The 11054-nt window shown below is 36.5% G+C and overlaps 2 protein-coding genes across 2 annotated transcripts; one reads left to right on the top strand and one right to left on the bottom strand.

Annotated features, from left to right (window-relative positions):
- Positions 1-186: 186 nt before the first annotated feature.
- LOC144838400 (uncharacterized) lies at positions 187-3072 on the bottom strand. Its single transcript, XM_078693739.1, has 5 exons — positions 3066-3072; positions 2113-2964; positions 1776-1994; positions 1174-1439; positions 187-819 (listed from the first exon to the last, which is right to left on the bottom strand). The coding sequence occupies exons 1-5, from the start codon at positions 3070-3072 to the stop codon at positions 238-240; spliced, it is 1926 nt and encodes a 641-aa protein (XP_078549865.1). The 3' UTR covers positions 187-237.
- A 1598-nt stretch (positions 3073-4670) lies between these two features.
- On the top strand, positions 4671-10033 carry LOC144837471 (uncharacterized). Its single transcript, XM_078692605.1, has 11 exons — positions 4671-4805; positions 5039-5288; positions 5856-5957; positions 6371-6503; positions 6868-6984; positions 7326-7468; positions 7575-7726; positions 8017-8085; positions 8460-8539; positions 9017-9171; positions 9643-10033. The coding sequence occupies exons 2-11, from the start codon at positions 5072-5074 to the stop codon at positions 9735-9737; spliced, it is 1263 nt and encodes a 420-aa protein (XP_078548731.1). The 5' UTR covers positions 4671-4805; positions 5039-5071; the 3' UTR covers positions 9738-10033.
- The last annotated feature ends 1021 nt before the right edge of the window (positions 10034-11054 follow it).

Here is an 11054-nt window from a genome sequence, read left to right as displayed (position 1 = left end):
ATATGAATATCTTTTTAATAAAAAATAAAAATATTATTATCTTGTTTTGTTTGTTTTTTATGACAAAAATTGAATATCTATGAATAAAATTATATCTAGAACTAAATTTTTAAAATTCTACAAATTAAAATTTATTACATAATTTTACAATTTTTTTAGCAAAAATATTTAAAGTACCATGATCATTTTTTTAATCAATTAAATATTAACCATAATTGTATAAAATATTAAACTTAATTATTGACAACTGTCTGGTATCATTTCTACATCGGTTAATATTTCAATCGCGTGTGCGCTCAACCATTCAGCATTCGGAAACTGATCTTCGTCATCATCGTCATTGGTCATGTGATTGAAAATCCTGTTGAGCTCTACACTGGTTTCTGAAATAGAATGTATCGGTGCCATTGCGTCCTCCAAACAATGCTGTTGAATCTTGTCGTCGTGCAGCTCGGCCTCAAGACTCTGATTATTGGAGATGAGATGTGTCGCGTCGAAATCAAGATGAAGACGTTGAACTGGATATCGTAGAAGATTAGCACGTTTACTTCCCTGTCTTGTCTTCATTGGTGACCACATCACGTTTTCCGGTGTTATCGACGATTCTTCCATTTTTAAAACATCTTTACTTATCATCGTCTGATCTCTTTTCTTCATCTGTCCAATAGCAGTCTTCGTTTCTTCTGATGATGGTTTTAGAATAGGCATGACGTGAACCAGTTGAGATTCCTGATTGGTTGGATGTTCATGGATGGATTTCATCATGCATGTAAATTCCTTGGGATTATCTGGGTTAACTTGTAATGGCTCCAATACAAACTATACAATGCAAACAAATAATTATCTAAGTGCAACAATAATATCACCTCATTGTGGCTTGCTTAATGACACTGTATAATACTTCATCGTTTTATTATATTATGCTGTATTACTACAAATGAGGTACTTAACGGGTATATTTGGTGGTAAATGAAGGGCTTTATTAAGTAAGAATTTACTAAAATCGTTAGTTATCAAAATGAGGTACTGAATAAACTGAAATATTTGGTGGTAAACGAGAGAACAGGCTTTATTAAGTAAGAATTTTATTTTCTAAAAATGTTAGTTTTCAAATTTATATCGATTGTATGTAAGCAAATACTTAAACCAAAATAAATCTTTATTCGGGTCTACCTTCTGGCTTTGGACTGCTGCCGACACGTTAGTTGCACCGTTCTTTGCACCGTTCGTCGCCGCTAGCTGGGATGAGATGGTAGATTGAACGGATGCAGTCTTGTTTGCCGACATCTTTCTATATGACGACAGACTGCTAATATCGGCGGACTGCTGCTGCATCGACACCATGTGTTCCTTCATGGCTTCCTCTGATGGGAACAGGTTTGCCAACGAGTATTTGGACTCCCGTCGTTTCTTGGCTGGTCTAGGCTGATATACCCAACCTTTGCAAAATGAACAAGATAATCGGTTTCCGATTAAGCTTTGTCTACACCATCAAACTTTATGCGACAAAAAAATGTGATGTGTCCATATATGGACATGATGATGTCATATCACTACTATATTTGAGCATATCACTACCATATCTGGGCACATCACACCATGGAGGTATTTTTATACCTCCGTGGTTTGGCATAACTTTAGTTTGGCCGTTCTTTCTAGTTTCCATAATCAAGAAAATAAAGAGAAAACCACCAGGTTCTAAATAAAGTAGTACACATTGAAGCAAACTGATAACATTTTAAACATTTAGAAAACAATTTCTCTTGATAACTGACCTGGAAAATCGCGTTTGTGCTGTCTTTTTATGATGTCAGCTTTGTCGTAATAGCCTTGCTTCTGGTCTTTTGGCAGTGCGTTCCACATTTCTCCAAGTTTGACGCTAATCTGAGAGTTTGTGAGCCCATTAAAGACATTAGCCAGTATCGGACGATGTTCTTTGGCCCACACCATAAAAGCGTTCATTGGACGCTTTATTTTACTTTCTGAATCACTATCTAAAGTATTACCAACAAAAGTTATAGGTTATTATTCGCTATATTCAATATCGGTACCATCATTACAACTTATATATTAAATTATAATCTATGATGTGGTAGGATTAATAGGACATACCATTTCTTTTAAATGAAATCCGTTCGTTTGCAAGATATGCATGAGTAGGTTTTGGCGCAAAATGACTTGGCTGCTGATGAGAACCAACCGACGAGACCACGTGACGTTTATCGGTGGAACGTATTGCTTCTGTTTTACGGAGAACGACGTCGTCTTTATTGACGTTTGTATTTCGAGGAATGACAATTTTTCCCGGATTCGGTACCGTTATCTGCTTGAATGTAATCGAATTGGAAGTACTATTATTGATGGTTCTGATGACAGACGGCTTACAGTTAATGACGATCGTGTTTTTTGGTGATAACTTCTCTCCATAAATATTCTTTTTCTGATTATGAATGGCATTGTTGTTTTTAGCAATAACCCTCTCACTGACAGCATCATTATTCTTCTTCACAACGTTTTGAACTGAACGATTCAGGATTTCTAAGATGGCGCTGACTGACGGAAATGCAGCTGTACTAGATGTGTTTGAAGATTCACCAGCATTATTACAAATGGTGTGTTGTTCTTTGGACACTAATGACGACGTAACACCTGCTGTGTGTCTATTGCCTAGTGTCGAAGAAGTGTTGACATGAATTGTAACCGTATTTGGTTCCAATGCAGGTTTCGTACGTATGCAGTCGCCTTTGTGATCTGACAACACACTTTTCTGTACGTTTGATGGTTTTATTGACGTATTATAATAAGTGTTAGATGATGAAGCTTGGTCTAACGTGACATTACAGTTGTAATCTTTGGACGTTGTTGAGGTTTTATCTTCCTTGTTCTCAACAGGGAGCAACTCCCTGGACGTTGTTGAGGTTTTATCTTCCTTTTTCTCACCAGGGAGCAACTCCCTGTTCTCACCTGGTTGTTTGGACGTTGTTGAGGTTTTATCTTCCTTGTTCTCAACAGGGAGCAACTCCCTGTTCTCACCTAGTTGACTTTCACTTGATATACACACGGACAAGTCATTCTTTTTACCGTATGATTTTGTTTGGTTGGAAAGACAATGTTTTACTTCTGGACACACCATTGCTGATTCATTCTTACATGATGACGTAATAGGCACAACTGTAGGTTTACATTTGTGAGTAACCCAAACCGTATTTGAGGACGATGAATTTAGATCTTCCTTCAAGATCTTACACCCCGAACTTTCGATATTTTCTTGATTATTGAGCTTTTCTAACATACTTTTCAACCATCCTGATAAGCTAATATGATTTTGATCAAAGGACGTTTTTATCCTATCTTTAATTGGCTTTCTGTTGCTGGTGTAAACTATCGTATCCGATGCTTTGCTTTGAACTTGTTGCAAACTCCTTTCTGGGGTTAATCCAAGACTGCATGATGGTAGTTCACTCATAAAACCATTGTTGGTTGAGTTTTTAATAGAATTTAAAACGTCATTATTATTACCACGATGATTGGTTGTAACGTGACATTTTAATTTATTTTCATGATTGGTTTCTGAACAATTTAAAATGGAAACATTTGGATGATTTTGAGATAGGCCTATGATCTCTTTCATTGGTAAATTGCAGTTAAGTAACAGTTTTGTAGCATTACATGCATTTTGTTGTGGTAGGCCTATTGGTGAGTTGCAACCTGTATCTGGGGGAAACAAACAATACTTTATAAATATTTCCATCATCACAATAGGGCCTAGTTTTAGGTATAGGCCTACTGTAGGACTAGGCCTAGGATACATACATTCATAGGGCCTAGGGGCCTAGCCTAGGCATTTTTTTAAATTTCAAAATTCACTAGCTTTTAGAAAGTTATAGAGCCTAGGCTATGCTATGTCAAAATGTTACTTACTTGCTTTACACAGTTGGGTTTCCTTTGGTATGGATGTATCAAATAAATCCATCGAATTGCCTTTGTTAAACTTTGCAAAAACTATCTTACCGTAGTTGCACAAAACTCAAACGAAAAAAAATGGTTAATGTTTGCAATCGAATTTGGTTACCAAAGCAAGTTTCTTAGTTACAAGTCGCGTTTAGAACGCGCGTTTTTGACGCGTGTCGAGGAGCAACTGCTCGATACCATCCTCCTGATAGTGAATCAATCGGTTTTAAGAAAAATCAACAATTAAAATTGATTATTTAACTTTTAACGTTATATCGTTATATATTTTTTTCTTTTTAGTAAAAACATAAGTGATGTTTCTTTCTAGCAACGTGCGTCTTTTTGCGCGTAAAAGTCAGTATGATAATTAATAATTATGGTGACGTTACGAATTCTTAGTTACAAGAAGTCACGCCGCATGTGCGCAATGTTAACGCGCGTAATTCTAACAAGTCGCGTTTAGCTTGTGCGCACATGCTAAACGCGACTTGTAACTAAGAATTCGTTTGGTCAGTGTTTTTTTTGTATAAATACAAAAGAGTTTACAGTAGGCTTACTTTTCTTTAAGTAAAATCGTCTTACATACAGAAACATAACAATAGAAATAATATTTAACTCGTGACTCGTTGCGGTATACGAATCATTTTCCAATTTAGGCCTGATAACCTCCTTATTCACGAAGTCTAGTCCTTCTCTGTACAGGTGCTATTGACGTATGTAAATTCGCACCAGGTGTTACGTCACCGCCCCACAATACAGTGTTCGTTTTAAGCAATACGTTGCTTACTACAACGTGAAACAAGCTTGGTAGGAAAAATACTATATGGTAAAGCTTCAAAACGGCAGAAATTAAGGTAAGAATCTAAGTAAAGCGTGGCCTATATGGTTTTATTATCCTATCGTGCGTATAACATTGTTATTAAATGTAATTTTAACAATTCATTTCGCTATAGATATATCTGTATAAATTACGGTAGTATTAAGTATCGTGTGCATACTAAAATGAAAATAACAAAAGTGACTGATTATTTATGCAATAGTATGACAGTTCTTTAAACGATTTAATATACATGTTTTTGGATTTTAGCTGGTACGTCTATATGCTAATAACAACAGCATAATGGAGGGAGCGTATGACGATGACGAGCCGTCAACCTCAAAACGTATGGAACAAAGTAGTACACCAAGCGACATGCTTCGTCCCGTTGCTCTCGGGTTTTCCAGCCCAATATCCGTCCTTTCGTTTGGGAGTGAGTCCGACATAAAAGCTGTTATATCAGATGTTACGTCACTCTTAGTTCTTTCTGCCATGAACAACGAACTTCATAAATCGTCAGGTATGATTATAGGTTTTTATAGTAACAACATGATGCGAGCTCCAGAGATCAAAGGGCTTATCTGTGGCTGCGCTTATGTACGTAGGACAGTACGCAGCCAAACATATTAAGATGCTTTAAGGACTGTTACCAGAACCTATCTTGACAAGGCGAGCCCAGCGTCCTGTTGTTAGGTTGCCTTGCTTTTATCTATCTTATTTTAGGCATTGGCCTAGACTGTCGGGTCGTAACTTCACCCTTAAAATAGGTATGGTGATCGAAAAGCAATAGGTTGATGTTAATCATCGCTCTAAATTCCACTAGCGACGTAACCCAAAGACGTAATGCAACGTAAATGATTTGACCAATCACAAGCGATGGATTATTCGAAAAGTGGCTTGTCATTGGTCAACTCGCTTGTGTTGCGCGCGCGTACGTCCTCGCGTTGCGTCTCTATTGGGAACAGGCTATTAATTGTGAGGAGTTAGCCTACAAACTATTGGATTATTAAGCCACAATTTAATAAAATATTAGTTGCTTTTTTGTATTTCTTATTGTCTTTCTTCTTGATTTTTTTTAATTTTCAAGAATCAAGTGAGGTGACTCATGAGCAACAGGTCCGTCTGCTTGAAGCAACCAATGTCGTTATTACGTCACTCAATGAGACCATACCTCGACCTCTACAGCCATGTAAGTATCATGTATCAATGAAACAACAATAATACTGTAATAATAATAATAATGGTATTATAGAATTGCGGGTACTTATTGTTCTGTACATGTTTGATTATACAAGAAGAAAAAACAAATATTTCGTCAAACTTCAGAAGTGTGCATAAGCTTTCCTTCACGTGACTGTAGTGCCATCCCATTGCGGCGTACGTAACGTTTAAGCTTGGTTTCCACTATAGACGCACGCAACGCAAGGACGTAGACGTAACGCAATTTGACCAATCACACCCGACTGTTCAAATAATCTATCGCTTGTGATTGGTCAAATCACTTTGCGTTACGTCCTTGCGTTGCGTCCTGGTGGGAACCAAGTTCTTTGCGTCCTAGCGGCAACCAAGCATTAATTAAAACATGAACGTTATTTATTACAGCATTTACAGATAGTGAGGCAACACTTACCGATCCACATTCATTCAAACACTCAGAATCCTGCAACAGTTTAACATCCCTCGAATTCAAATCTTGCACATCCAATAGTTATTCTCAAACATCTGACGTATTCAGGTAAAATCACTCAACAGATTTTTATAATAGCATTAATATGTGCCCCAGTTTGAACGGATCGAAATTAGGAGGAGGAGGAGAAGACAGAGTAGAACGGTTCGGGATTGGTCTATTATAAAGCTTAGTTCACACTAGGACGCAACGCAAGAACGTCAACCGCAACGAATAAACCAATCAAGAAGTATTCCAACTGTCGCTTGTAATTGGTCAATTTGCTTGCGTTGCGTCCTAGGGAACCAAGTTTTATAGATACGTCTGCACACCTATTTGTGAACAGACTCCTTTTTTTCTTCAAATTATATTGATATATTCGAGTGAATTGTAATTTATAAATACCAGTGTAATAATGTAATTCTTGTCACAGGTCATGTGACTCTCAATTAGATGAAGACGGCTCCGATAGTGCCACTGAGTCGGACATCGTTGCGTCACGTCAACCGACAGACAGCGAACATGCACCATTTCTTATCGGCGGTGAAAGGTAAACATGCATTTCAAATTAACATTACACCCTGTTAATGATATCGGAATGAACCAGTTTAAAAAGTGTGATGTGCCCAAATATGCGATGATGTGCCATTTATGGACATATTACCATTTTGTCAGTGTGTCATTGATAGTTTAGTTATGTGTTATGTTAAAACATATTAAAATATTAGAAATGTGTGGTGTAATAGTAGGCCTAGTATATTCTTTCCTTTTTTTTCGTGCCGGGTATACCTATCGGGTTGGATTGGGTGCCGGCCGGTCATGTAACTTGTCACGATTAGGCCTCTTCACTCTTTTGTTCTACATAAAAGCTATCTCGTATCTCGTTTTTAGTGAATCTAATGACAACGGGGATTTTGATGAGTATGATAACGAGGAACTCAAAGAAACCTTAAAAAGTTTAAAACAACGTTTAGATGATCGAATAACATCAGCATTGAATGATGCTATGGCATGGCAACAAGCAAGACAAGATGGTATGATGTAATAGTTAAAAATAGAACCCTTCTTATCAATTAATCTTTGCCTAATCCATAAATTTTGACAAATATTAACCAAATTTACTTTTTAACTTGATTTCAGACAACGAAGACATGGCTCTTGTCCAGTATCTGAAAGAACTTCATAGCCAATATATACAGAATGGTCAGGTGACATTGAGTGACCAATCATGGTTTTCATTGTTAGTTGAAAAAGCTTTATCCAGTAGTCTTCACGCGCATGATATTGTCATGGTAACTATGCGTATATGAATACATCTTATTTTAGTTAGGTGTACCGCACCCAGTCTGTGGATTACGCTTGGTTCCCACTTAAAGCTTGGTTCCCACTAGAGACGTAACGCAAGGACGTAGACGAAACGCAAGCGAGTTGACCAATGACAAGCCTCTGTTCGAATATAATAATCCATCGTTAGCGCGCCGCATGTACCGTAATCTGACCAGACACGACACAAGTGGGAACCAAGCTTAATTTCACAACTTGATATATATTGGTTGCTTTTAATTCATTGTACATTTTGTAGCTTTCAAAGGAAATAAAATCGTTAAAACGAAATGCCGAGGTTAAAGAAGACAACGATGGACAAGCTCAGGTAAAAAAATATTTAACAACCTCAATCTCTGTCTGCACTATCAAACTAGTTGGACAAAAAAGTGTGATATGCCCAAATATGGTAGTGATATTCCCAAATATGTAGATATGACATAACGTTTAATAGTATAGACAGAGCTTTAGAGAGTCCGGAGATTATAATTATATAATATTAATACCGTTTGCTATAATACTACGATATTTGCGTTAGCCACGACAGCCTCGTTGTCACTATCACATACAATGGAAATAAGCTACCAAGCTTTTTGGGCTATCCTGAAAAAAATATTCTAATATGTAGTAATATGTACATTTTAAATATAATAAATATAAATATATGTTATTATAACGTCGCACTCGCCATCAATTTTTCAGGATACGAAAAGTGTTGACACAGCAATTCAGACTGAGCTATCACTGGACAGCGATAGTATTAGCTCACTTGACAGTGAGAGGTATGTATGTAGTAAAAATACTATGAACAAATAAAGATGTATTGTCCCCCCAAAAAACATGAAAAACGAAGATTAATAAAATCAGACTTTAAATAGTCCATTTTGCAGCTTCTTTGTTTTCACCTAAGTTATAAAAAGATAAAAACTTACAAACAATAAACGGTTAAATTCAACCAATAAACAGGCAGCCAATTTGACTGTTTTGCGTTAAATTACAGTTTTTTAAGGTAATTTTTTTTGTTCGATCCAATTTTTGATAAAGGTGTATAACTGTTATGTAACATTGAAATTGCATATTCAAAAAGTTTGTTTCAGGTGGACAATACATCTTTAAATGTATACCACGTGGTGGAACTACTTCTATGTAATTCTTTCATGTAATTTCTAACTCGGTTCTCTAATTTAGGCTTTACATTTTACACACGCACAAAACGGTAAAAATATAGTCGCTTTTAAAATTGTATTTATTTCATTCAGTGATGACCGAAATATGTCCCCAGATTCGTTGCTAATACCAGGGCATAGGCATAGCGACCTACACGATCGGTCAGTAGGGTCTCAGAGGTCGGCCTACTTATCTCTACCGCAGCAGAAACCGAAAAAGAAGTTGGAGGTGCCGAGCACCCTTATAGGTAAGCTTTTGTTCATTACAATCATTCTTAAGTTCTGTCTACACTATCAAAGTTTGACAACAAAAGTGTGACGTGCCCAAATAGGGTAGTGATATGCTCAAATATGGTAGTGATATGCTCAAATATGGTAGTAGTGATATGACATCATCATGTTCATGGCCACATCACATTTTATTTTCACATAAAGTTTTATAATATAGACAGAGCTTAAGGCTGGTATTAAGAAAAACTTTGTGGAAGACGCCAAACAACAAATATCGATAATTATTGTTCAAATATCGTTTCAGTAGGCCGTACAGCAACATCGTTTTAACATTTCGTTTACAGTTTTTGTTAAATAAGCCCATGCGAATATCATACGTCACACTATTATATGGGCAACACAATAAGTTCAATTCAAAATTTTGCGGGCCATTATATTTTGTTTTTAGGAAAAACGTGCACAAATGTTGCTATTTTTTTTTTTAACAGGTCAAAGTGTTGATTACACATCTGACGCACCAGCAGCATCTAGCTCGGGATGTTGTCCGTTTCTACGTTGTTTAAAGCGTATTTGTATGCACTGAATGTGACGCTTTGAGGAGAGAAAGAGACGGCAATTCACACCGCCCAGTCTGTACTTATTCGTACAGTAGAAGAGTGTGAGATTAAATGTAATTTTACTCTCCCCCAAGTACAGCATACAACAATTATAATGGACGTCTGTACTGCTATTGGTTTAAGAAATTTATAAATTCCTTTTTTGTTAGCCTGTTTGTTTCAATAACTCCTGATACAAAAACACACAACACTTGGGAAATAGTTACTTTAGAATATTATTGCACCTCATGCGATTGTAAATAAATTAAATATCGTGTTAACAGTTGTTTGGTATTGTATTTATTACAGTGTCCCTCTCATGGATCTGCCGTTAACAACTGCAGTGGTCTCGTACACAGCGCCTGAAAAATATAATATACCGTATTTATTAGAATAACCGCCCGCTGCTTTGAATAAACGCCCTCGAATAATCGCCGCCCCCCCATACAACATCATTTTTAATAAACGACCCCTCCTCCCCTTTCGAATAAACGCCCCGGGCCTTTATTTTATTCGAATAAATAAATACGGTAGTAATAATAATAATATATTATCGGCTCAAACTACAAAGTTAGGTTTCCTTGAGAAACGCAGCGCAAAGATGTAGGTAATCGCGAATCACAAGAAATACTTGTGAGGATGTAAATATTGAATCAAATTAAGAAATCCTGACATTTTTGCCGCAGTCTTCTTTCTCCATATTTCTTTTCTATTAGTGCTTCTTCTTTTAGTTCCGAACTAATATGCATTTGTATTTGTCGTCAGCAAATCATATTGACTGTACTTTCACTCCTTCAGTACAGTTTGCAAGTGCTTCTTCCTGCTAGTAGAAACAACTCCTATATTATATAAATTAGTCGATAGAATACCTCCTTGCCTGACTCCTCTACAAATCATTGCTGGTTCTCTCCATCTATCATAATTACTGCAGATTGGTTCATATAGCTCCCATATCATTTTTAACCCAAAATATGCATCTTTTTAACCAAATAATCCTATAAAAGGCGTTTTCATAATCCACAAACCAGATATACTGTAGTTCATTACCATGTTCTAGTGACTTTTCTTCCATCACACGTAAAATGCCTACTCTTGTACCTTTGCCTATTTAACAAAACCTTTGTCGTTTCCAATAAAAGAACCTGAGAATATTGTAAGGATAGTCGGATAGGCCTACTACTATCATTGTAATTGAGTGTTATTTTGGAAGTATGTGATGGGAGTGGAATCATTTTGAATGAATAAACAATGAAGGAAGGAAATGAAAATTAAAGGCAAAGTTTCCGTGTAGGGCAGGGTTAGGA

This window comes from Antedon bifida, chromosome 3 (assembly GCF_963402885.1).
Source record: "Antedon bifida chromosome 3, ecAntBifi1.1, whole genome shotgun sequence".
NCBI lineage: Eukaryota > Metazoa > Echinodermata > Crinoidea > Comatulida > Antedonidae > Antedon > Antedon bifida.
This window is presented reverse-complemented; position numbering and strand designations above follow the sequence as displayed.

Bases quoted from the DNA above. Each gene is read 5' to 3' on its own strand.
- LOC144838400 (XM_078693739.1), bottom strand. The intron at 1,995-2,112 runs GTATGTCCTATT...GTAATACTTTAG, and splicing joins GATTTCATTTAAAAGAAATG to ATAGTGATTCAGAAAGTAAA. The intron at 820-1,173 runs GTAGACCCGAAT...TGCATTGTATAG, and splicing joins CAGCAGTCCAAAGCCAGAAG to TTTGTATTGGAGCCATTACA.
- LOC144837471 (XM_078692605.1), top strand. From the start codon at position 5,072: ATGGAGGGAGCGTATGACGATGACGAGCCGTCAACCTCAAAACGTATG. The intron at 6,504-6,867 runs GTAAAATCACTC...TTCTTGTCACAG, and splicing joins CAAACATCTGACGTATTCAG to GTCATGTGACTCTCAATTAG. The intron at 8,086-8,459 runs GTAAAAAAATAT...TCAATTTTTCAG, and splicing joins ACAACGATGGACAAGCTCAG to GATACGAAAAGTGTTGACAC.